Source organism: Podarcis raffonei, chromosome 1 (assembly GCF_027172205.1).
Source record: "Podarcis raffonei isolate rPodRaf1 chromosome 1, rPodRaf1.pri, whole genome shotgun sequence".
NCBI lineage: Eukaryota > Metazoa > Chordata > Lepidosauria > Squamata > Lacertidae > Podarcis > Podarcis raffonei.
This window is the reverse complement of record NC_070602.1, coordinates 56,679,576-56,705,204: the sequence shown is the minus strand read 5'-3', so window position 1 is coordinate 56,705,204 and position 25,629 is coordinate 56,679,576. Positions and strand designations below refer to the sequence as shown.

Here is a 25,629-nt window from a genome sequence, read left to right as displayed (position 1 = left end):
GGGAACCACAGCTCTAGATGCTTTGCATGTAGAACTTCTTAGGTTAAATCACTGAGAAATTAAGTTAAAGGTTCAGTCCAGGCAAGACCGTCACCTTACATTTCAGGATCTTCTGCCAGGCAGACAAGGAAAACACTTGGTTACATAGGCCACTAGATTCATTATAAAGTGGCTTCATTTTTGTCATGTATTTGCAAGGTCAGTGTAGCAGGAAACAGAAGGAAAAGTCTCAGGAACTTAGTTATCAGTTCTTGGGGAGCCCAGGGGCAAGTCACTCTCACTGGTCTCCCTCAGTGTCATTGTTGCTAGTTGCCACTGCCAGACAGAGCCCATGAGGAAGCAAGAGGCAGCAGCTACTACTGTTTCTTTTCAGCACCATTGTTGTTTGCTAGCTCATCCTATCTGGGTCAGAGATGGGGAGTCCAGGGGCGGGGGGAGGCACCTAGCTGAACCCACCTTTAAAAATAATATTGCAGCACCATGCTAGTTCCTTGCAAGTATTTCCTTCATGGAGCCATGTATGTGGATACAGACTTTTGGAGAAATCTTAGCGTAACGAAGGAAGAACCTGGAAACAACCAGCAGCCATTTTCTTAGTCACAGCAGTGCTGTGTACCAGCTGTTATGATCAGGTTTCTGTATGCTTCCCACTTCTCACAAAAGAGTCTCCATACAGTTATTTTTGCCATTTATATGGGCATGCAGGGGAGGAAAGAATATTTGTGAGCCAGACCTGAGAGGAAACCTCACTCTGTTGCTTCATACATTGAAAGAAAACAATAAGCATGGGTCCTTTAAGGAAGTAAAGTGGGGTTATTAATGATACTATGTCAACTACTGTGTCAACTCTCTATCCAGATGACTAGCCAGTAAAAGTTTCCATGTTTTTTCCCCTCCCTCGAACTTCCACCCACAGATTGGCTTATTGTAGTTGCTTCTCTCTTGGCACTGGCATTGATACTTGGTGTTTGCATTGCTGTGAACAGTCGAAGGAGGTAAGGAATGGCTTTTGTAAATTTCCACTGGTTAGTGCCAGAACTTTCTTTTAGTCTTGTTGCTGGGAAATTCCAAGATCTGACATCTTTAAATAATACAAAGGAGAAAGCAGCTCCTTCTTTCAAGAGATGTCCATTGAAAAGCACACGTCAAGGCACACAATAGTGCATTTATACAAAAGTGTGGCTGGTAAATATTTAAATAAGTAAGCAATGAAGGAACTTCTTTATGCATCTGAATATCTTTTAACCTTGCAACTGTAATAGTAAGCTGGTAATCAGTAAGTTTAAATTTTTCTTGTTTTTATAGTGGGTGTGTGGATGGATAGATAGATGAGAGGGAGAGAGAAGTTGTCAACTATGTATTTTTAATGTGTGTTTTTTTCCTTTGACATGAAATTGCACTATACAAGTATTTTCATAAAGGATGCTCAGTCCTGCGTGTGGGCATCCCATAGGCATCTAGTTGGCCACTGTGAGAGCAGGCAGGCAAGTGAGCAGGTTGGCATAGGAGGGATGGAGCTCTCCTTTCATCCTATGCAACCAGCATAGAAACCAAGTAGGCTGCCAAAGGAAGGAAACCCTGTCTTCTGGGCCCGGTATAGAAATGCAGTAGGTTAGAGGAGAAATGGAGCTCCTCGTCCTCCTCCTTCCAGCTGTCAGCACAATAGTAAAAATTGCAGGCTTGTAACTTTTGTGGGCTTCTTTGCCACGCAGCAAAGCACCCACCTGCCTGTAACTGTAGATGATCCTATACTGCTAACCCATTTTGAGTCATGAGCGGACAGCTCTCCACTGACTCTGGGCTGAGAATCACTACCTTGGCTGCAATCTGCATTCCAATCCTATCAAAGTCACGTTACTTCATTGTTGTTGTTTTTATCTTATCTACCACACAGAAGGTACTTTTCAGAAGTATTTCCTGCTAGTTTGTAAGTTGATGCATGGATCTAAGTGTGGACATAAACTTTTACTAATTAATGATAGTCTCTGACCTTTCATAGCTGCTGTTTTCTTCCTTTGTCTTGAAAGAAGCAGACAAGCACAGACCAACCATGATCAAATGCAGATAACATTTCCTTTAAAATGGTTCAGTTTGGAAGCTATAAATCAAAATGGCATCCTAACTGAAAACATAGTTTTTCTTCGAATATCACAAGATAAAATACTACATGCATACTTGCAGGTTTCCCATGGGCATCTTGTTGGCCAAAGTGAGGACAGGATGCTGGACTTTTCTTATGTTTTAAAGCTTTGATTAACCCAGATAGAATTGGTGAGTTTTACTTCACTTTTGTATGTGATTGTGTGCTTTGACATCCTATGTTTTCCCCTTTCCATTAGATGTGGGCAGAAGCAAAAACTTATTATCAACAATGGCAAAGGAGGCATAAATGAGAAAAACAAGGGTGGTTTGAATGGAGAAGCCAGTAGATCTCGGGAAATGGTTCATTTGGTGCATGATGAGAAGCCAGAAAACCAAACAGATGAATTCCAGGCAATTGATGAAACGCAGAACCAACAAGAAGTGGCCTTGAAGAGTGGCGTGTAAGAGAGCTGCACCAATCCAATTTCATCAGAGGTGAAGAAGCAAAAAAACAATGCACGGAACTGGGACTAGAACTCACAAATGCAATGAGCTACTGATGTCTTTGAAGCATAATTAAGCATACGTTTTCTTCTTTCTCTATTTTTAATGGTCAGGTACAAGATAAAAATGTCATGTTTCCTCTGCTCAAGATTGCTTAATTTTGCCCGGTTCAGAAGGGTGACCACCAACATCACTTGTCTCCCAATTGTGGTCTACTGTTTGATAAGGCAGAATACCAACTTCAACTTATTTCCCCTAACTTGTGCAGCTTTCCCCTCATTATATCATAATGGAGTCACCAGGATCTCTAGCCAGTACCTTTAAGGCATTAAGGTACTGAGCATAACCTTGAGGCCTAGAACGTCAATATTAATTGCAATGGGAGACTTCAGAACAGAAATCTTATTTGTCACTTAGCCCTGAAGGATTTGTCATCTTTTTGAATCTCACTCACTTCTTGATATTTGGAATTGTGTGCTGAAGTAATTGAATACAGAAAGACAAATTTGTCCAAAAATTCCAGGAATGTCCAATAACAATTTTTAATAGGGTGGAAAGGCGAGTAAGAATAAAATTGATTTTATAGCAAATAAATTTTTATTCTCTATAATCTAAATAATCTGTGATGTTGTTTTTGCATTTCAGAGTTGCATATCTGTTGCATGGTTCATAGTTGGAATATTTGTTAAAAGTATTAATTCAGCTCCATTTGACTACACCACATTTAGATATAATGGATGTACAACAGTAGATTTTCTATGGGATCCTTTGTATGTTTCCAATGAATTGGGGGTCTGAATCGAAACCCACCTTCCTATATGTCTGGGTGTTGTGTCTACTTCAAATAACTCTTTCCATTTTGGAGTTCCATGCATGGCTGCCAGCCTAATGTCAGAAGCAGCACATGTAACTCCTAGTTAGATGGTTGGGTGGGGTGATGGCACTCACAAGTTGTATCACAGCTGCTTACTAGGAAGAAGGGGAGGCTGGTGCAGTGCAAACACACTAGCAGAGCTGCCAGATTGGCTCTGCTGGTGCATTTGCACCACACTTAACTCTCCTTCCCTGTAAGCAGCTGCAGTGTGGCTGATCAGAGGTCAGGTGAGTGCCATTGCTGCAACACACTGTCTGCTACTGGTAGCTCCAAGAACCATTCAGAGGTCCAAGAACCACACATGTGGCTTCAGCATTCCTTTGCATTCACATTTCCCATCCTAGCAAGCCATGTGTGGGTAATAAGTTGCTTTTGTACATAGCAACACTATGGTGGTGGTTGTACTCTGCTGAGAATATGTTCCTTCTTAGAAAACTAGCATGTACACAGTCCATTCATCTCATATTAGCTGTATCATATTTGCAACATGATGTTGGAGAGGGGTTTTAACCTTTCGTTCAGACACTTCATTTGATTGCACCGGGCACATAAAAATAACCACAGCAGTCTCCATCTGCCACAGAGATGAATAGCAAATGATCGCTTCCTTTCCAGCAGATAGCTATAAATGGCCTCTTGGTTACACATGACAAATGCTATGAGAAATACAACTCACCTGTAGGACTAAGAAGAAGCTAACATAAAAATCTCTGAGAAAATCAAACACACATATTATGAAGCTGAATAACAGTAAATAGTTGCAAATATATCACCACAGTTCCTTGTTCTTATGTCCAATTTTCTTAAGGGACATATTTTTTAAAAAACTAAAAACTCCTAATTACTTCCTAATTAACACGCACATTATCATACCAATGCAGAAATGTAGGCCTGTTTGTGGAAGGAGTGTTCCATGCATCAATGCTACAGCTCAGGGTAAGCACTGACATCTGTACCACATTGTTAATCTGGATCACACTACACTGTGTAGACGAACATCAGCCCTCCACCCTGCTCTGGCTGTTTAAACATGTTTGCACCTTGTCAGATAATAACACTAAGAGTTATTTGTCTTATTTTATTCACCATTGCCACTGCAAAATCCTAATTTTCTTTACAGAGATGCTATGGATTCCTAGCAGCACACCCTCTTTTTGAACTCACCCTTTTAAAAGCCCCCACTCCTGTGGATTCTTTCCAAGTGGAGAGAACCATTTTTACTGTTTTAGTGTCATGTGGGAACAATTAGAATGTCATTCATTCACGCCCTTTCCAAGGCACAGTGGTGTCAGCAGACTTCTTTTAGACGTCCTTGAGTCACTGGCAGAGGATTTTCTTCTAGCCAGCATGTTCAAACAGCTGTGGCTTATTTATTTCATTGCTCTCTCCCCCCCCCCATTTGTATCAGGGACACTGGTGGTCTCCAAAAGTTATAAACACTTACTGAAGCTTGGCAGTTTTCTTCTACAGAAAATATCTCCATTGTTTTCTAAGTTAAAGCCAGATGATATATCCTTTAAACAAAAACATCCAATATCCCTGGTCCTGACATGAATAAAATAATAAAAGTAGTTTTCCAGCCCTTTTTTGTTCACCAACTCCCTGACTGAAGCATCACTGCTTAGGAGTTTAAAAATTGGTTTTCCACTTCTGTGTTGGACATAATTAGCTGCTTAAGAGACAAGTCTGCTACCCAAGTGCAATGTCCTTCAGCTGCCATTGCTTCACCTGCTTTGATGTAACAGTCTGTGGTGCATGGACAGCGTTGGCCCAGAAAGCACGTTGCACTGGGACAACTGGAAACCTTTGATTTTAGATTATTCTCTGATCAACTATGGCATATCGAAACCACAAAATTTAAGTAACATGGCAAGCTTGGTTGTGTCAGACGTATGGTTTCAGACCTCTTTGCCAGAAAAGGACAGACTTCCTTAGCTGAGTCATACTCCCCATGTATAAGTAATTTAAAATAGAGATTTACATATACTAAGTAGAAATAGTGTTGGGGAATAAACTACTTTGCACAAACACATCACATATTCTTTTCAGAGTTGAAAAGTAATAATTGACACTCGCTCTAACGGTTAAAATTATGAATCCACATTTATTGATGATATGTACATAAAAAGTACAACACTTAGTGAAATATTGTCTTCGCTGATTATTTCCAGTATATAAAGAATGTCCAGTTTTGTTTTATACATAAGTTACAGAAATCAGTTCACACAGTAAGAAAGTATTAAAAGCAAATACTGTAGTTACTAAAGGAGGTATAGATAAAGATTAGGAGAATTAGAACTATAAACTACAAAAAAATATATATACTCAGTAAATGAGGCATTCCCATTACAATATACAAGAAAGTAACCAGAGTTAATAGAAAGTTTTCGCATCTGCATTCATTAGTCTTTACACAAAATGTGGTACAGGAACTGTACATCATTTCGATTCCCAGATGAACACTTCCAATCAATGTCAAAGACCAGGCTTATGGTTTCTTTTGGATGTATTCTAAATGGATCACATCACATTTCAAGGGAAGAACTGCAAATTGATCATATACACAATGGCCATGATCTCAAAGGCCCTGAGCGCAATAATTTCCCTAAACAGCAGAGTCCTATACATATCTACTCGGAAGTAAGTTCCATTGAGTTCAATGTAACTTACCTCCACATGAATGTGTATAGGATTTTGCCCATATGAAAAAGAACACATGCACAGATCTTGAGATTTTGTGGCTTTCCCCTTTTGTTGTCTCACACACTTGCAGTCATCAGGCTCAGAGTGATTTGCCACTTCAGCAATTGCTAAAGGCAATTCACAATAGGTAAGCCAGAATCAAAAAAAGGAATAGTTATAGAGTACTTTTAAGGCAGATGACAACTAGCTTCCGTATGGGATATTTTATCCCATGGAATATGCCACAGTAAAGGTGCTACATTTATTGAGTGAAAGCAACAGTGAATCCTGCCAGCCTTTCCACTAGTAGCTCTTTTTCAGAGAGCTTCTTTATTATCAGAAACATTCAAATTCTTAATATATAAAAAGTATGATTACTGGTGCATGGAAATTCTGAGATACAACTGCACATAAACACAACAGGTAAAGCACACCTCCAAAACACAGTTGTTTGTGTGTTTCCAAAACTGACATGAATGGGATTTGTGGTTATAATTTTTCATATGCTTATTTTTGAAAAATGGAAGCAGTATTTGCCTCTGTGCTTCTGGCTAGCTGGTGTAACACAAATCATAAGAATGATAATGATAGGCTTGCATCCAGCATTAGATAAACCCAATGTAGATCCATGGAAATTAATGGATTTGGCCAATTTGGGTCCATTAATTTCAGTGTGTCTATTCTGAGTAAAACTTAGCTGGAAACAGCCCGGTGTGTGTTGTTAACAGGCGTGTCTGTGCCTTGATTTAAAGCAAAATGACAGGCTCAGGTTATGCAGATTCTTCAATGGATACTGTTGTCAGTGAACAAGTGAAAGCAAATGAACATCAGAGGAATCTTGAAATGTTGTTGGATGACAGCAGAAGGAGTCCATGTTGCAAAGCAGAAACAGACATCGCAATTGCAAACGATAAGCATGGCATCCAAAGTAAAGAGTACAGCAAGGTTTGTTTTTACTTCTGACCAATGAGCTAACTGATGCAGCGACTTACTAATAATCATGTCTCTACATTTCCAACATATCAGGTACACAGACGAAAATATATTAATATTATAAATTCAGAATAATATGCCTACATTAATTCTTTAATGTAGCAGTGATATTGCATTCACAGTGCAGCAAAATGAGACGGCCAGTCACATTCACTAAGTGCCAGGGATTTACAAACATACACACACTCACATGCATGCTGCTGGTTAGATATATAAAAACAAAGACTAACATATGTACAATGAGTCGGCTGCGATAAAAGGTTCCAACAATTATTCAGACTTTGACATGCACCAACATGTTTATATTATCAACATATAAAACCAATTATCTGCCTATGAAGATTATTCTGATAAATACCTGGAGATAGAAATACTGACAAGCAGCCAACCCAACCCAAATTCTTTTCGGAACACATTATAAAGTTTCTACTCCAGCATAACTGATGTTAAATTAAAAACCAAATGGCAACTATTAATACTGTATACACAATTTCACTGAAATTACACGAAGATAAGCTACATTATCTACACAAAGTGCGGAGAGGCACTGTTCTTCATGCGGAAAACAACGCACCAAGACTGGTATTCTTAAGAGTGTCATGCTTTGACAGCTATTATTAGTACTTTTATCTTACCACTAGAACACATTTGGCTCTAATTACAAGAGTATTTGAAAACTCTGCTTTTAAAATAGAAGAGGATTACAAAATAAGTTTACATTGACAACATTCTAGATCTACTGTACAGTTTGCTCACCCAAACGCAAGGCATGTACAACAGGTTTATCTAGTTAAATATACCTGTTTCATGGATCGTTGATGGTTTCAGTACATATCCTCTGCTGTGTGTGCTGTGCAGTTGGTGTGCCAAGAGACAACATCTACATTGTATTTAAGCTGTTCCTCAGGTTTTAATAACTCTTATTTGCTCATTCAATGTGCTTGGGTAATAGCAAGGCCATAGGACTAGAGATACTTTATAATTAAATGCTAAGGAAATAAAAGAAAAACAGATCTCATTCATCCTGGTGAAAAATATACCGCTTGCTTTCTTATAAATGTCTTAAAAATCAGGAGGTATTTCTATATGTGCAAGTCGATTGACATGGTCCCATAAGAATGTTGTTTGGTCCTTTTGTACAAAGGCAAAGACATGAAACACAGTTCTGCAGTTCCTTACGTTGTCTGAACTTGTATAAATATCATTTTACATGACAGACCCTGCAACCCTATGATCACCAAGGTGTTCCACGGCTATAAAACTTATTCAATTTCGCACTATAAGGGCAAAGCTCTGCCCTCCAGAGGAAGATCCAACTTTGTTGATACTCTTCCTGTGGAAACTTTTGTGGTCCTAGCCTAAAATAAATTCTTGGTCAGGAAGAAGACAAGGAAAAACAAAAGATCCATTCCAACCTCACTTCTGACTACACCAGCAAGAGCTCAGCAGGCCATTGAATGTGGCCATTTGCCTGTCTTCTGTTCCCTTCCCCCTGCATAAGAACCCACATACCCGGGAATAACCCCCCTTGAATTCAACAGGACTCACTTCTGAGTACACATGGCTAAGTTTGGGCTGTTATTCATTAAATAACTATGACCCCCTATTGGCTTTGCTGCCGCCTCCTTTCTTGTACAGTATTTGTCGAGCAGCTAAACTTATGATCTGGCTTTGAAGTGAACTGGCAAAGCCAGTTACTTTAGCCAGTCTAGAAAAGACTGTGGAGGAACTGCAGGCCTGGTCTCTGAAGGCTTCTGGCCAATCCAGCAAACAACGTCTGTGCACATAAATAAATACAGATGCTCATCTCCTTCCACGTTATGATTCTCACCCAAGCCACTTTGAACTAGCTGGATGCATCACTTGATGCCAATTACGGGACACCAGTTCTTATGCCTGATGGCCCATGACTGCAGCTGGATCAGGGCCTTCTTCAGAAGCTGCAATCCTAAAGTACACAGACTTTGTAATCAATTCCATTGGAAACATTGGGGACTACAGGAAAATGCAGTAAGGAGAAGGGTTAGGGGACAAAATATACTGGTGAATAAATTGTTCTGGATCAGACGCTTTGTATACTGCAGGATGGAGACCCTTCCTAATTCTCCTGGTAAAGACACCAGGTTAAGGCTGTGATTCTAAACACACTTACTAGGGAGTAAGCACTGTTTAACACAGTGGGTCTTTTGCTGAGTAAACATGCATAGGATTACACTGTAAGTATCAAAAATAACAGATCAATCATTTGTTCATCTGATCAATCTTAAGATTATTATAACAACATAGTGTTCCATAATGAACTGCAGCATTTAAAGACACCTTTATTTCCTATTTGTGCTTTGCTTAGAGGTTATAAATAAAGTTTACAGGGTTACGTTAATTTAATATAACACAGATAATTTTTATTAATCTATATATGTTATAAGAAAATTTTCCATTTCCCCTTTAATATGGATTCCCTGTAAATACTGTAGCTTTCTCTCTCTGTCTTATAAGGTTGTATAACAAAATATTGGTATGTCTGTAAACAGTATAAGAAAATATCAGTATGTCTGCAAATTACAGATACTAAATTTGTTAATTCAGTCTACACTGTAGTTTGTGGCGGCTGGACAAAAGGTATGAATAAATGCCTACATTAGAATTGAAGATGTATTTAGAAGTAGAAATACATATTTTCCTCATGCATTCCATAAATTACAGTTCACACTAGGAAGGACAGGAAAGAAGGGGATTTTTGTTGTTGCAGTATTCAAAAGGAAGCTTGAAGAAGAAGCTTGGAAGAAGTTAAAAAATGGAATGTTGGAATCTACCGCACTGACTGAAAAATATCAACTGGTAATCAAGATTTGCAAATAAGCTTTCAAAGCTGTAGAAAATCAATGAATAAAATCCCTGTGAAGCATTATGTGTTATGTACAAAATACTGTTAATGTGAAAGACTCACAGTATTAAATTGTGTCCATGTCTTGAATAAATGTGGACAAACCCTGGTTTTAAAGACAATAGTTGGGGGATGTGTGTGCCACTGACTGAAAAGGAACTTAATTTCAAATAATCTTGTTCCAGCAATAGATCAGTTTTGAAGGAATAAATCAGATCCCTCCAGTTAATGGAATGGGGATCCCTGAATATGTAGAGGTCCTATGTGCACATATTTGCTTTTTGCCTTTTAGGAAATACTGTAATAAACCCAGCAAAGACTGGGTTGGATAATGAATTCACTTTATCTGCTGGTTAAGGCTGTTCCAAGACAACTGAGAGAGTGTTGGGTGGCTTAGAGGCTGCTTTCAGTCAGCTGAAATGTAGGTAGGTTGACTTGTGTTATAACCAAACATCCAAGCAAGTGTGTGATGCCATTCAGTGCATATTAGGCAAACTTGCAGCAACACAAAGCTTGGTCTGGCTAAGAACTTGGCTTAGTCACATAATCAGAATGAATGTAATACTGGTGACTAGATAACTACACATGTATTATGCCGAACTCAAGCCATTTTAACCCAAATAGTGACATAAAATGCTACCCCACTGAAGTTGTGTGGACAATAAATGGAAAACAATATGACTAATTGTGACAAATGTTGACCAGTAACACTGGAGGACTGTCATCATTCCGTTTCATTGCTTCATACTTCCATTACATATGGAGGACCAGCTCCCTCTTCTTCCTTACCTATCCCATGTATCTCAATGAACCTCTGCCCAGCCCACTGATTTTCAGGCATCATAAAGTTCTCTCTCCATGTAGAGAAAAGAAGAGCATTAGAGATAGAGTTACATGGCTAGAGTGGCTGCTTGAAAAAATGTTAGTAGCTGCGAGATAACAGGTATCACAATGATGAGCAAGAGAAAGATAGAAGGAGCTCCAGGTCCAGGGTCATGTCTGGGCAGGAAGAGAGGGGGGCTTTTTTGTTTGTTTTTTTGTTTTGAGAAACTCTAGAGAAGTACAGGTGAGACATTTGGTAGAAGAAAAGATTAGAGGAGATACAAACGAGAGGGGAGGAGAGCCAAGGAGCTATGGGAAGAAAAGGATAAACTCCAGTTTCTTGTGTAGAGGAGGGTTAAAGTAAATAGGAATAGGGCACAAGAGTTTGGATCCTTCCCCACACTCAATAGATTTACTTATACAAGTATGAATTACTGATTGTGTCCTATGGAAATCCACTGAAAGCAGAACATCAATGGAATTGCCAACAGCAAAGACCAAACCTCAGCCTGCTCTTCTTGAAATCTAAGGAAGATACCCACCCAGGGGTGTATCTAGGGGTTGGTCAGGTTAAGTAGGAGCCCACCTGCCTGTCCACACACTCCCCAGGCTGCTTCTTCCCTGCTCAGGAAGACCAGGCGACATGTGCAGGATCCTCTTGCAAGGGTGCAAGATAAGAGGGGGATGTGTCTCCTTGCCAAGGGTGCAAGGGAGCCTAAGTGTACCCACCCATTAGTTATAGTCCAAGCAGACCCATGCAAATCAATGTACTCAATTTCAACAGGTCTACTCTGAGTATGACTCATGCTGGATGTCACCTTATGCCATTAATTATTTTCTGAAGTCCTTAAATGGTACTAGCCAAAGAACAAAGCCAAGCCACCCAAGAGCAATACAAAATTACAACCTGGTCACCTTTTTTCAAGTGAATGGGATGCTAGAGAAGGTCTAATGCAAAGTGCTCAACATCCTTCATTTCCCTTGACGACAATGTGAGGCAGATTATCAGCATTCTGAAATCTTAGATCCCTTTTATAAAGAATCTACAAAGAGGTAAAAGCAAGGTCCTCTTAATTATGCAGACTAGCAAGCGAGACCTGAGCAAAGAAATCATTTCATCCAAAGTGCTGGTGCAAAATTAGTCAAGAGAAGCAAATGAAGTGGAAATTGTTTCTCACCTGCTACTTACTTAAGCATTCACCTGCCCAAGAATGACTGAAACAAAAAGGGAAACGTTTTGAGCCTAAGCAGGGAAAGCACTAAAACACACACATGCTCTTACTACACACACTCATGCTGGAAAGAGCTTGAAATGTTGGTGAAATGTCAGGGTCTTCCGTATAACTTCCTACAAATGATACTTTTAATTGTTTCCTGTCACTGATTCTGTCTAGATTACTATCACAAGTCTGGGCAGAAGGGACAGTTGGAGATGGGAGATTAGGTTGCAGAGATGATTACAGTTGATTTTACATGCCCCTTGGTAGAAGCTGCATCCTAATAAGAGAGGAATGGAACATAGTATTGAAAGATGGCATGCCTCAGGCTAGTAGGAAAAAGCATAGTGTGCAAATTCATGTTGAAAATATAGAACATTTGCAAGTTGAAAGAAGTGTCTATTAAAAAAAGGAATGTGCGTTAGTGTTGTGACCACTTACAGGGTTCATTTTTCCCCCTGGTTTAGCAACCTAGATTCATATTGGCTAAGCAAACTATGAAATGGCAGCTAAGGATATTTAGACTTCATAATTAAATAGAAATACTTGTGGACAGTCAGTTGACCAGTTAGAACAACAGAATTATGTAATAGCATTTATCTAGAAGATAAAATATGCAAGCCTCCAATATAATAGTTGCTTCCCTCTCCCTGTTTTTTATTGTTGGGAAAGGAGTATCGTAAGATTGAAATTCCCTGAGTTATAAAACATACAAAAATCCCTCCCTCCCCCCCCCCAGTTTTGTAAAAGGTGTTCTTTCTGTTGATATCCATTCAAAAAATCTTAACTCTGCACACATGCAGAATTTATCCCCATTTCAATTTGAGAATGTCTTCCTAGTTTATAAAATAAAATAAAAGCAATGGGGTATTTTTTTATTAGTGTTGCTCAAACCATTACCCTAGACAGGGGTCTGGAAATCACATTGCTGGCTCAGTACCTTGTTTGCTCATTCTAATTGTGCACTGAACAGCCACCAAGTATAAAGTGATGTGGGGAAGAATAGAAACACCTATGTAAGCAATCCCCATGGTACCTCATTGATGTTAACATGAGCATGTGCAGAAAAGATGGGGTAGGGCCTTCAATTCTACAAAATGTATGTATTCCATGAAAAGTATAATATCAGAGTATAAAAATCCATGGGTAGATTCCTTCCCTACAAGAGCACACTGCCTTTATGTCAAGGAATCAGCAGAGCTGTTTCTCCTCTCTCCCTTCAGTGTGTCAAATTAGTTGGGAAATGAAAGATATGAGCACAGCTCTCACACACAGCCTACCCCACCCCATCTCTGGCCACTTAGTTAAATTATATGACCTCCAGAATTCAAGGTGATCAAGAAGAATGGGTGCGCAGGCTGGTTTAATGGGAGACAAAGCCAGTCCTCCTATGACCCAGCCTGCGAAGTTACATTCATGTATGCAGAGAGCAAAAGGGAGAAACATGATTCTGTTGAAACCTATGGGAAATCCTTCATGCCTGTTTGGCAAAGGATAATACTCTGTATAAGTCTGCAGGAAGGCAAACATGTTCAGAGTGGCTCAGTTAGTAGAGCATGAGACACTTTATCTCAATATTTTTGGCTCTAGCACCATGTTGGGCAAAAGATTCCTGCATTGCAGATGGTTGGACTAAATGACCCTCACCGACCCTTCCACTCTGCAATTCTATGATCCATCAACAAGAGATTAAATCTTTCCTGCTCCAACTTGCAGATATTTGCTGTGGCAGTGTGTCCTTTTATGATGGGTTGTCAAGGAATTATTGCAGTTTGGGCATCACAACAATTACTAAATATAATTCTGTTACAATTCTGAATGGATATTCTTTACCCAAACCCATTTGTACAAACCAAGATATAACTAACAAGATTATTACCGTATCTTACGTTTCAGTTCTCTGTTCACAAGGACCAAACATATAAAACATTTTCGCCAGTGTATAAATAGCTTCCAGCTGTTAAACAATATTAAACTTAAGTTTCTTTTTAGCAAAATGAATGCAAAAGATGTGATTTATTTGCAGACATTTCATCCCTAAAGAATAGCACCTTATTCCATCCCAGGTCTCAGCAAAAGGGTGACAAGATATTACTTGCTGCAGATTTTCCTGCTGAAATACCAGTGATATGCATCTATATGGTACTTTGACGTCGCTGGATTGAGACAGCCACATATTGCAGTCTATGTTTCTCCTTGTATGGATAATCAGAATTGTGCTAGTTGCTAGTATGAATAGCATACAATCTGGGGTGGTTTATTAGCTCTGAAAACTACATATTTCACACCTAAATTTATATACTGGCAATACAGTCCATTGAACTCAATTGGAGAAAAAATCATGGTCAAGCCATGTATACATGCTAATTCATGTAATTCATTTTGGGGGACCGTGCACAGAGGCATTCACACCCACCCACCACTATAAACTGCAAATCATTTTTCCTATACCTTCAAGTTTTGGGTGACGAAAATGATATCCCCTGGGTGACTACATAGATCTGGCATGCATGGGGCTCTGGATGGTTAAAAGAACTGGGATATGACCATCAATGTGAGGATGGCATGAATAATAGGGAATTGAGAATAGCATATGCTACGTATTAATAAAGCACATATAAAACATTTACAGTGATCATATATTACAGTCCACAGTGCTAACTGTATTTGATATGCACCAAGGTGCTGGTTGACATCTACAGCAGGAGAAGAGGCATTGCAAAAGACTGCACTGTTTACATTATACTTAATGCTTATTAGCCCAAGTCTCACCAGCCATCGGGGCTTTCTGATCTTTCCTCTTTTGCAGCATCTACATTCTCTACGTCTTGAGTTGAACAGAGGAAGCCCAGCAAAAATACATCTCTTGAACTGACAGGGTGTCCTTCAGCCACATCCATTCAAATGGTGACACAATTGAGAGAGATGGTTATGAATTATTTGGCAAAGATGCTAAAGGAGCAATGACTTTATGAAACTGTTTCTAAGTTTCCATTAAGAGCATTAAATAAGCGAATAGTTTTTATACTAAATGAAGACAGTGAAAAATATTCTTGAATCTTGAAACCAGCTTTTACCACAAGACAACTTCTGGGGCTTATTAGAGGTGGACCTGGATTGTTCCTTCCTTATTTCTCATGTTTCCAAGGTTCTTCTTCAACAGCATTGAAGTCTGCAGATTTGCCATTTGTTGCCAGGGTGACCTGTAAATAATTGTCATCAACACCTAACTTAAAGATCAAGGCACTTTTGCGAGAAATGTCAAGAATTAAACAGCAAAACTGAATATTTACAAGATTTACATTAAATCCATGTGTGAAAATATACATACGTGTTTTTATTTTGTACTGAATCAGTTCTGCCCTTTCAATGTTTCTCAATCTGCAGGAAGAACTCAAAATTACAATAGTGCTCTGTCCGCAAAGCAGAATGTTGAGAAATCAGGTCTATAGGCCCGATGTGCACAGAGATACACATACCGGTATATGTGAATCATACACACATACATATGCACATATGTTACAAAAAGCTAAGTAGCAAACGGCAGAATTGATCCTCCACAAGGACCTGCTGGGAAACATCATTGTTCACTACTGTGTCTGATCGTGTAATGTTGAAGGTGCACTTACAACTGAGTCAAACCATACTTAACAAGGCTGCATTTTACATACAAAACCACAAACAGCCATATCAGAGTCTCAGTTAAAAGTTCACACTTCAATGTTAACTTGATAACAATTGTGGAAGACCAAGAATGGTAAATCATTCCATGGGAAATACTGGCTTGTAAGCAACATCTCAGCAGTCAATATTTTTTCTAAAGGAAAAAAACAACAACCCCACAGCCAGCCATGCGCCATCTTTTTCCCCCAGTGGAGATGTGCTATGCATGGCTAGATAAGCCAAAATGGCCAACGTGCTTGTTTGACTGGGCAGAAATGAACTGGACCTTTACATAGTAAGGGACTCTTTCATCTAATTCTAAACAGAACCCCATTATTTCCTAGCTTACCTTTCATGTTACTGTCCTCAGCTTCGCATGAAAACTTAAAGACAGGACTGATATTCCACATGATGGACAAACTGGACGCATGGGAGCATTGGGACATGAAATCATGACAATGTACCCATGTTTGAAACAAAGCCAGCCTCTTTCTTAGATAATTAAAAGGGAAACACATGCATTATAAAGAACAGAATACACCACATATTTGGAACTGAAATTATAGGTTAGTTTGCAAAGGAAGTAATGTGAATTGTGAATTTAAAAAATAATAATACAGAAAAACAGCCCATGCAACAACAATCGACATAGTTTGCTAATAAAGCATACATTAGCTGTGCAAAGCAATCAAACTAGGAAGCTGTTTAGAATATTAAGTAGAAATGACATGTCATTATATTAATACTTGAGACAAAGAAACAACAACCACTGACCAGAGTTGCAGCAAACTTTTCTCTTGCAGTGCATTTTCTACAATTTCATTCACATACTTTTCTGCGCTGCTTGTAATTTTTTAAACTTATCAAGAATAATCCGGACAAATTTAATAGGGTTGCCACGCATCTGGAATTTCCTGTACATAGCTGGCAATCAGCATTTGGAAACTGAGTCTGGGCAGGAATCACTGAAATGTCTGGGGAAACCCGGACATATGGCAACCCCTGTTGGCATTGTCGTTTTCGGCGATGTTTGTTGAGACTTTGCATGCAAAAAGACTCAAAAAGTTTGGTCAAAACTTAAAATAATAATTTTAAAAAGGCTCAACAACTTTTCTGTCCAGATTTTCAATATGCAGTATTTAAATGAGCATGACTGAACTATGTGCTTAACTCAAAGGGGCTCAATTTTTTAACCATGGGATTCTTCTACACTTTATTATTATACATAACTATGTGATCTGAGAAATGTTTAAAACAGTAGATGCCTACTTCAGAGAAATAAACTCAGGTCCTAGGCATAATGTCAGAGCAATGGTGCCTTTCTTTAGCACTGGCATATTTATAAAGCCTTTCTGTCAGATTGTTTTTAGTTACAGGCAAAGCTTTGTTATTTTTAAATTACTTGTGTGATTTTAGAAACCTGATGTTGTACGCAGCCATCAATGGTTTCTCTCCCCTGTTCTCCCTACTGGGACTTAGAAATATCAGTATCAAGTAAGTGAGCTTGATGACTATCCAGCTGAAACATTAATCAAAATCTGAAATGGCTATGGAAATCCTTTAATGACAGCACATTAGGGAAAACTGTAGATCTACCTAAAGAAAAACGTTTGTTCAGTTCAATTCTCCAGCCAGGCCCAGTCTCATCAATGGCTGCATTCAGACATCATGCTAAACAACAGTGATGCGTCCACAAGGATGAGTTTGGAAGCAAGATGCAAAGCAGCCAAATTAGTTTCTCATTCAGCCATGGAGTTTCCTCAAGTTCATGTAACTCTTGGTCAGGACAATTCTTGTTATAATCTCTTCTTAAACCAAGTAATTTACAAACAACAATAGACAGAAATCACAAAAATAGCATTGGAATGGCCCACAATGAAAATGAAAATAAAACATAAATATTATGGCGAGCACAAGAGCTCTCAGTTTTTGAGGACGAGGTACAGTGCATGTGTCTCTACAGTGTGTCATGGAAAGCATCGATCCACAAAAGGACAGGCTTTGCATTTATTTGGGTGTCAGGGGAAGCATGAGAATGTGCTTCTTTCTTGAGCATATCTTTGCTCCCCCTAACTGTATATAAATAGAAACAGCTTCATATTTTCTCCCCCAGTTTCCTTACAGCCTGATCTTAATTACGTTCACTTGGAAGTATCTGCCATGGATTTCAAAAGAAGCAAGGAAGTGTGCTTCCAATTTCTGCCTTTTTCTACTTGGGAAAATGGCAGGCTCCTGGAACATAACCCACTGAAACAAATGACTTTTGTGTTGCTTCTGCTCCTCCCTGTGGGATGCACAAGAAAAATCTCTGGATTTGACTGAACTTCTGTTTCCAAACAGTTAACTATCTTGCGCTCTGAACTGTCACTTTTAAATATCATTTGAAAGGCCGAAATCACATTTGGTTGGCCTAGGGATGAGAAGAATTGGAGGAAGTGCCATTCCACCAGTGGAGATCCTCTGGTATGGCCTGTCAGTGGTGTTCCACCGGTGGTGTGGTCTGAATCATGGAGTTCAGGAGGCATGTTGGGGGAGGTCATGGACCTACAGGATTCCAAGTCCCCTCGTTCCCCTGACACACTCCCCCCAAAGGCCCCCAAACTATGTCTCCCCTGGAATTGGTGTTGTTGACCCATGCAGTCCATGAGAGGGGAGGGAAAGAAACAGAAGATGCCAACAGAGAGGAAAAGCCTCCTGCTCAGGCTATAGCTACTCAACAGGGTTTTAAATGTGGTAGCTGGTCCATCACGGATTCTCCAAACACACAAAGGCAACAGAATTGCTCTGATCTGGAGGAGGAAATGGTGGAGATTTTTTGTTTTGTTTTGTTTTGTTTTTAGGCAGTTTTAACCGTTCTCATTGCCACAACATCAATTCTCCTATTTATCTATAGGCCTTATTAACTGGATTTACAACCTTTCTTGTAATGGGAAGCTATAAGAATGCTTAACTGGACAATATTCCCCCATTGCATTGCACTGCCTTCCAAAACACCCTGTAGAACACAATGTTATTGTAAACATGGCATGCATTAGCAATTTAAATACTCAAAGAAAGCAAACAATATATGTACCCACGTCTTTAAACTGATCAACATAGCATGCAGCATTGTCCCATTATTAGTGATACATTTTTTAAAAAAAATACATGCAGGTTAAAAAACAAAGGAAGATGAGGTATGATTGACTAGATGCAAGTCTCAATATCCATAAATGTGAAAGGTACCTTGCACTCATCTATTATGACAGAGTTGTGGGCTGTATAAACACACTGGTTTGAGTTGTTTTCCCTGTGGTTTTTCATGTCATCATAAATGGACTGTGTCTTGGTCATTTCAATATCTTCGTGTCCTTTGTGATGGGCATCAATGTTTTCCAACTCTGCCTTGGAGAGGTGATAGACAATGCCAGCTCCAAAGGAATCTCCCACAACATTGACAGAGGTTCTCATTCGATCTCTGCAACAGCAAAGCACCAGCAGGATGTTAAAGTAGACCTGAGTGTCATATCTTACACCTAAAGTGGTTCCTTTAACCTTTACTAGCTTTATGTTCTTTTGAACATTTGAAAAAGAATTATAGTCAAGAGTTCTCGTAATTTGAATCACCCTGATGCTGCAAAGGAAAAACTGGGTAGTTCCCACTGTCTCTTGGGATTTTTGAGAAGCTGCACATGCTCATTTTGTACAGAGAAATCCAATCATGAAGTGAAAAAAATGTGGCAACTCTTTTTCTTTTAAAGGTTCATCTATGTAATCAAATAGTGACATGACTGTAGATTTTGTCCTACTGAAAAAAAACAGGTAGATAACCAATGCTGAACCTTCTATAAACAGGTGCCAAAATAGCGTTCAGCAGCAGGTCAGTTATAAATTTCAGTTAGATTGCATGAAACAATCCACTTGCAGCACCCAATCCTTATCATGCTGTGTGGATATGAAGTATACATTGTGAAACACTTGCCCCAAACAAGCCTGGCATCTGTAGGTGTGGCGGTTCACTTACTACCAGCCCAGTTTTAATAGGGGTCAGAGAACCTTTAATTCAACTGCTTCCCATGACGACTGTATTGTGTATCATGGCAGCCAGTCATTGTGCCAATCAGGTGGTTTTCTTCAATCCACAACAATCATTTTGTAAGTTTGCAGTGAGGTGGAGAAACATCCCCCTTCTGTGAGGTGCTGCACTGCATACTGAAACCTTCCTATGTGGAGAAAGCTACCATAGAGAGTAATTTCAGACAACCTTCATGGTATGTCCATTTCATTTACATAGGCGCTCATTCTTCCTCAATTTATTATTTAGCACCAGGCCTAAGTACTAAAAATTAAAATGTGATTCCCCCAGGTGTTTTTCAGCCATAAATCATGGACTTTTGGGCTTGGTTTCACAGAATGCCAAAGGGGAAGAAAAATCAGGTGTTCACGCTAAATTTGCAGTGGTAGCTCTACATTTCAGCAAGCATTTTAGAAGCTGAACATGAACCATTTACACAAGAAGGCCCTTTTTAATTCTCCATTTCTTTGGGCATAGCATCTCTGTGCTGGAGACCTTTCCGTGACATTTGCTAAGCTTGTCAATTTCCCCTTTGGAAACTTGCAGTTCTTGGCTACCACTAATGACTCTGGATTAATTCCAGCTGTGGACAAATAACACTGTTCTTTAAAATGCCATTTTTGTTCACTTTGGAGTGGAGGAACAGCAGGAGCTCAGAACACTTAAAAAAAGATTTCCTTGTGAAGTCTGTATATATCTATACAGAGCAAAAGAAATAAAATTCAGCATATTTTATACAATTTTAAAGATGGAGTTTGCAACCCAATTTTGAATCAAGATTGACACAGTATAATAAACTGGAAAAGATTTACTCCTGATATATTTTAAGTGAATGACCTGGTTTCTTAATAAATGACCTGGTTTCTTAATATTTCAGTTTTCATAATGAAGAATGACTACCCTTGTATGTTTTTTTTTAATGAAAAGCTATAATGCTCTTCCTTCTTCCCAGATTTCATTCATGTCAGTCTATTTAGCTGATACCAAAAGTACTTAAAAAACCCCAGACATATTTTATACCTCAGGACTTGTAAGAAGTTTGCTTGGGTGCTTCTCAACAATAAAATAAAATATGTTTCTGATTTATTCAGTAACTGTAACAGACTGACAAGGTGCACTGATATAATTGCTAGATACAATAGTCCTTTGGGAACGTATTTCAAACTGCTCCACCAGCACCAATAGGAAGATCTACTGGAATCCAGACTATCTGCAATCTAGACATAACATGCATAACTGCAATACTCTTACTGGGGACATGTTCTTAATATTTTCTCTCTCTTTTTTCTGTTTTGGCGGCCTAATCCGGCCTGCCAGTCGATTTAATCCAGCCCCCGTGGCAGTAAATGCCCTGGGCTAAAATCCAAGAAAAAGCTCAACAACTTTGGGGTAAACTTCAATTCTAAAAAAAGCTTAAGAACTTTGGTGTAAAATTGTAAAAAAGGCTCAGCTTCATTTCACAAAAAAGCTCAACAACTTTGGTCGGCCCTCACATCAAATCTGGTCTTCTTTGAAAAAAGTTTGGGCAGCCCTGATCTAAGTAGACTAATTATGGGCCACTTCAGGTTTAAAACCGGTGCACAGAAGACCTGTCTCAGAAGAATTCTTTTAGGGTGAAATAGCCTTTACAAGAAAAAGAAGAGCGGAAGGTCTGTATATTACACGACCATACTATAAAGCTGCAATTATTTCTAACAGTATTTTATTGAGTATTTTGTACAGTGCACTCTTAACACACACAAATGCACAGTAAAGTGAAACTAATTTGAAAAAAGGCCCAGGGAAGATTGTGTGAATCAGTGTGAAATCTCTCAATTATTTCTCAGAAGATGCCTAGGATTGTGCTGTGAAAAGCCCAGATACTCCCATCTACTCTATGGCATCAATTCCTCTATGGAAAGTTTGAGCTCCTTTTCCTTTGCGCTGCCATGATATTGTCTTGCTCAATCTGACCTTTTCTAAAGAAGCAAATGTCAGCAGCACAATTCACCACAGGGCTTACTTCAGGGGAGAGGGATTTTTTACCACATGAGAATGATCAGAAACACAATGGTAAGCCCTTAGCCCTACCCCCTCGCTAACACCTTGCCTCTGCAGCTGAATTATGGCTTTGTCCATTCAGGAGGCAGGACTTCTCCATCAAGTGAAATGTTTTTACTTCAATGACATTTCCTTGAAACAGCAAACAACCACATGCTTTAAGTTAACATCCTCCTACTGTCTGCAAACAATGCTTGCCGATTTCTGCTCCGCTCCAATTTCGCTACAGTTGGGTATCAGAAACAATCTGTGTGCATTTCCTTTAAATGTTTTGTTGCATAAACATTGGTCAGCTGCTGCACATGCAGGAGTGCTTCTTGTAGCAACCATTATTGATCATGAAGGAGTTGACACCTGAGTGGGTAGTTAAGCCACAACATCACTGTTTGGAGAAAGGTGACAAGTTTCTGTAATGTTACTTACAAAAGCCAATCTACAGCAACAAGTAAGCTGATGTCCTGTGTGGGAAGGCCCACTGCGGTGAGGATGAGAAGCATGGTCACCAGTCCTGCACTGGGTATACTCGCAGCTCCAACACTCGCAAGCGTAGCTGTCAGACTGTGAAATCAAACACATCCACTTGTTTAGTTGGGCCTTCTCTTAGTTAGTGTTTCTCTTACAAATATGGGAACTGCTTGATCACTCCAACTTCTGTAGGAACACATTCCCTGTTATTTCAGTGCAGCCTCTAATATTGTAATTTAGAAGATTTTGACTGAGTTTAAAGTAGTTTTATTAACACACCAGTCTTTTGATTTTGCAAAAAAAATTGTTTTCCATAAGCACTCTTATTTAATGATTTTTGATTAAAGTAGTATGTGATTCATTTAACTCATGCTAACTTGAGTATATTTATTTTCCATTATTTATAATCAAGTACAATGAAAATCTCTACACAACACATTAGCACTGCCTCTGAAACCAGGTTATAGACAGAAATCAAGGTCTGCTTTCATGTTTTACAAATCCCTACACAGAAATTACTTCATGTAGAAAACTGTGTAATTCCCATGTAGGCTGCAATACGTGATGCTCTACTTGGGAACTGGGAAAAGCAGCCAAGGCTTTTCACTGTTTATTACAATGGAGGCTCACAACTTTAAACTGCTTTGCAATAGCCAAGGTCTGTAATGTTCATGTTTTCACCATTTCCAGTGAAGGGCAAGAAACCCACCTGACAGTGACTATCTGTCCACCATCCAGCGCAATTCCATTCATCTGTGCTATGAAGATAGCTGCCACAGCTTCATATAGGGCAGTCCCGTCCATGTTAATAGTGGCCCCAACAGGCAAGACAAATCTTGTCACACGCTTATCAATGCCCAAGTTTTCTTCAAGGCAGCGAAAGGTAACAGGCAGTGTACCAGCACTGAAGGAGAAAGCAAAATGAAAGGTTATAGGTAAAATTCAGACTTCCTGGGACAGATAGCTCTATTGACACTCTGGGGGAGCAACCAGGCATCTTACACACACATTCATCAGGTCTCTGTCTGTCCACAGTTCAACGTCTGCCTCTTCCGTCCTGGAACTGATGTAAGCATGTAAATTCTATGGTTGTAAAACTGCTTATGCACAGTGTTTTGATCAAAGCTTGTGCATGCCCCTGTAGATGTATATATTTTGACAGTTGTTGAATGAGGGTAAAACCAGATGTGACAACATGTGCCATTAGAAACCAAGGCAGATAATTTATTTAAACAACCCAAAATTGATAGCAGGCATGATGGAATATTTCATCTGAAGCATAGCAACCCTTACCTCCTTAGTTACAATTCCAACAAAAACCATACCGCTCACATATGGCAATGAGCCACAAAGTAAAATCTCACTTTGGCTCCAATAAGGTCTTTAGTTTTTAAGTTGCAGGACGATTTTTGTTGGGAATGACAATCTTTAGTTGCAGGACAATTTTTTGTTGGGAATGCAGCTGGGGAGGAAAGAATTAAACCTCACTCCCCCATGTTCAGAAGAAAATCCCTCCCCCAATGCATGCTATTGTACAATATTTTTAAAAACTCTGATATGATTTCTAATAACATAACTACTCCTGGTTGTCATAGGGACTAAAGTACTCAGCCAAGAAAAGGTCAGTTGGCAGAAGTGCCTTGGGAAGAGAGGGAGATGACAGCTTCCTGTATAGTGGGGGGTGGGGGCATATGTCTGAAACCTGAGAAGGTTCTGTTGGAAAAGCAGAGAAGATCATGACTAAAAGTCAAAGTGGAAAGCCTTGCCTGATTGGAGAGAGATCTCAGACTTCTGAAGAGGAAAACTAGAAAAGCCCCAGCAGTTATTGGTGCTAAAGACAAGTCTAGGACTGGATTTAGGGCAGGTGATCTAGGCCTGGGGTGCTGGGCTTATGGAAGGATTTCTGTCATGAATGATCTCCATTCACCTTTGTAATCTTCTATGAGATGAATCCCTCATCATACGAATTGTCCATCCAAGTTGTGAATGGACTAACAAGGCATTTAGATGTCATATAGTAAAATGACCAGTGCTATTTTTTCTAGAAAAAGAGGTGCCAGAACTCACCATGAACACCTCCCTCATTCTCTTAGAGTGGCAATGGCACCACCTGAGGGGTTTCAGAACTCAGTTCAGGGCTGGGGAAAAAGCCCTGAAAATGATACTTCCAATGCAGCATTATATGGTCTAGGCCAGCCCTGGAGAAGACTTTCACCCAGCCCCCAATTCCTGCAGACAATCCCTGAGGGAACAGATGTCATCTGAACCAAGTAGCTGGAATCACAGCAGTTAATGCTATGAACCAGGTTTGAGTTTGTGGGCACGTGAAATCCAGTTTACACCTTTTCTTCATTTTTAGGTTAATTGATCAGCTCACAGGTATTGCTAATCCACACAATAAGTGTTCACACATTCAGCTGAGTAAGTCTTGTTAGCAAAGTATTTATAATGGCCCTGAACGTGTTGCTAACTCTACATTTCATATCAAATACCTCGAAGCAGTGCCTAGCGCAGTAATCCATGCCTGAAAGATGCCCACAAAGAATGAGAAGGGATTTTTCCTTGTTACCACGAAGTACAGCAAAGGCAAGAAGATCCCTCCATGGATGATAAGGCCTATGATCACAGTTACCATGTACATTCCAAGTTGCCTAGCAACTACTTCCAGGTCCTTGATTGCAATGATTTTTCCACAGATGAGGCAGGCAATGCCCAGTGGCGAGTACCTAGAAGAAAATGTGGCATTAAACAAGAATGCAGATGCAGAAGTCTGTGTCTCAAAACAGAAATGGCATCATAAAGGCAGTTGATAAAGCTATACCATGCAGCTTGAAATTACCACCTTTTGATGGAAAACCTTTCAGCCCCAAACACCCCCACTATTGAATGATGGGACCAGGATCTGCATGGCCCTATGCTGCAGAAACTGACACTATCCTGTTGGCTGGATTCAGTCCACAATCTTGAGGACAGCTTTGAAAGTGGCTGACTGATAGGGGACCAGATCCACTTTTACCTTTGAAGAAGCAGATGGGGGTGGCTCTCAGCCACCGGAGCATCTTCAGAGCTCTTCTGCCTGAGGATTGGCACGTTTGAAAACTGATCTGTGCCTTCAGAGGTGAAAGTGCAAATAGGCTGGCTTTCCGTCAGCACAAACTGTCAAATTTTAAAGCCCTTTTGAGACAGGACAGATACATTTTCCCCTTTGTGTGCAGGGGGTGCTGGTAGCAGTAGTTGATTTATTCTGTGTGTCAAGGGCTCTTGATAGAAGGGGAAAAAATTATCCACCCCTAATAGATAAGCACTGTGAGAGAGGCTACGACAGAAGCAGTACTGTATTATTAGAGGC

At 39.6% G+C, this 25,629-nt stretch overlaps 2 protein-coding genes across 22 annotated transcripts in view; one reads left to right on the top strand and one right to left on the bottom strand.

Annotated features, from left to right (window-relative positions):
* CD44 (CD44 molecule (Indian blood group)) overlaps window positions 1-3,196 on the top strand; it is a 71,407-nt gene extending 68,211 nt beyond the window's left edge. For all 19 annotated transcript variants that reach the window (XM_053387924.1, XM_053387906.1, XM_053387897.1 and 16 more), the window contains 2 exons: window positions 917-995; window positions 2,340-3,196. In XM_053387924.1, coding sequence (XP_053243899.1) covers window positions 917-995; window positions 2,340-2,547 — 287 coding nt within the window. In that variant the 3' untranslated portion in view covers window positions 2,548-3,196. The remainder of the gene's footprint in view (window positions 1-916; window positions 996-2,339) is intronic.
* A 9,311-nt stretch (window positions 3,197-12,507) lies between these two features.
* SLC1A2 (solute carrier family 1 member 2) overlaps window positions 12,508-25,629 on the bottom strand; it is an 83,059-nt gene continuing 69,937 nt past the window's right edge. For 2 of the 3 annotated variants that reach the window (XM_053388097.1, XM_053388090.1), the window contains exons 8-12: window positions 24,773-25,006; window positions 22,990-23,184; window positions 22,239-22,373; window positions 18,947-19,178; window positions 12,508-15,261 (exon numbers count right to left, since the gene is read on the bottom strand). In XM_053388097.1, the coding sequence (XP_053244072.1) occupies window positions 15,187-15,261; window positions 18,947-19,178; window positions 22,239-22,373; window positions 22,990-23,184; window positions 24,773-25,006 (871 nt within the window). In that variant the 3' untranslated portion in view covers window positions 12,508-15,186. Of the gene's footprint in view, window positions 15,262-15,389; window positions 15,440-18,946; window positions 19,179-22,238; window positions 22,374-22,989; window positions 23,185-24,772; window positions 25,007-25,629 lie in introns of all 3 variants that reach the window. The other variant, XM_053388106.1, reaches the window with a different exon arrangement.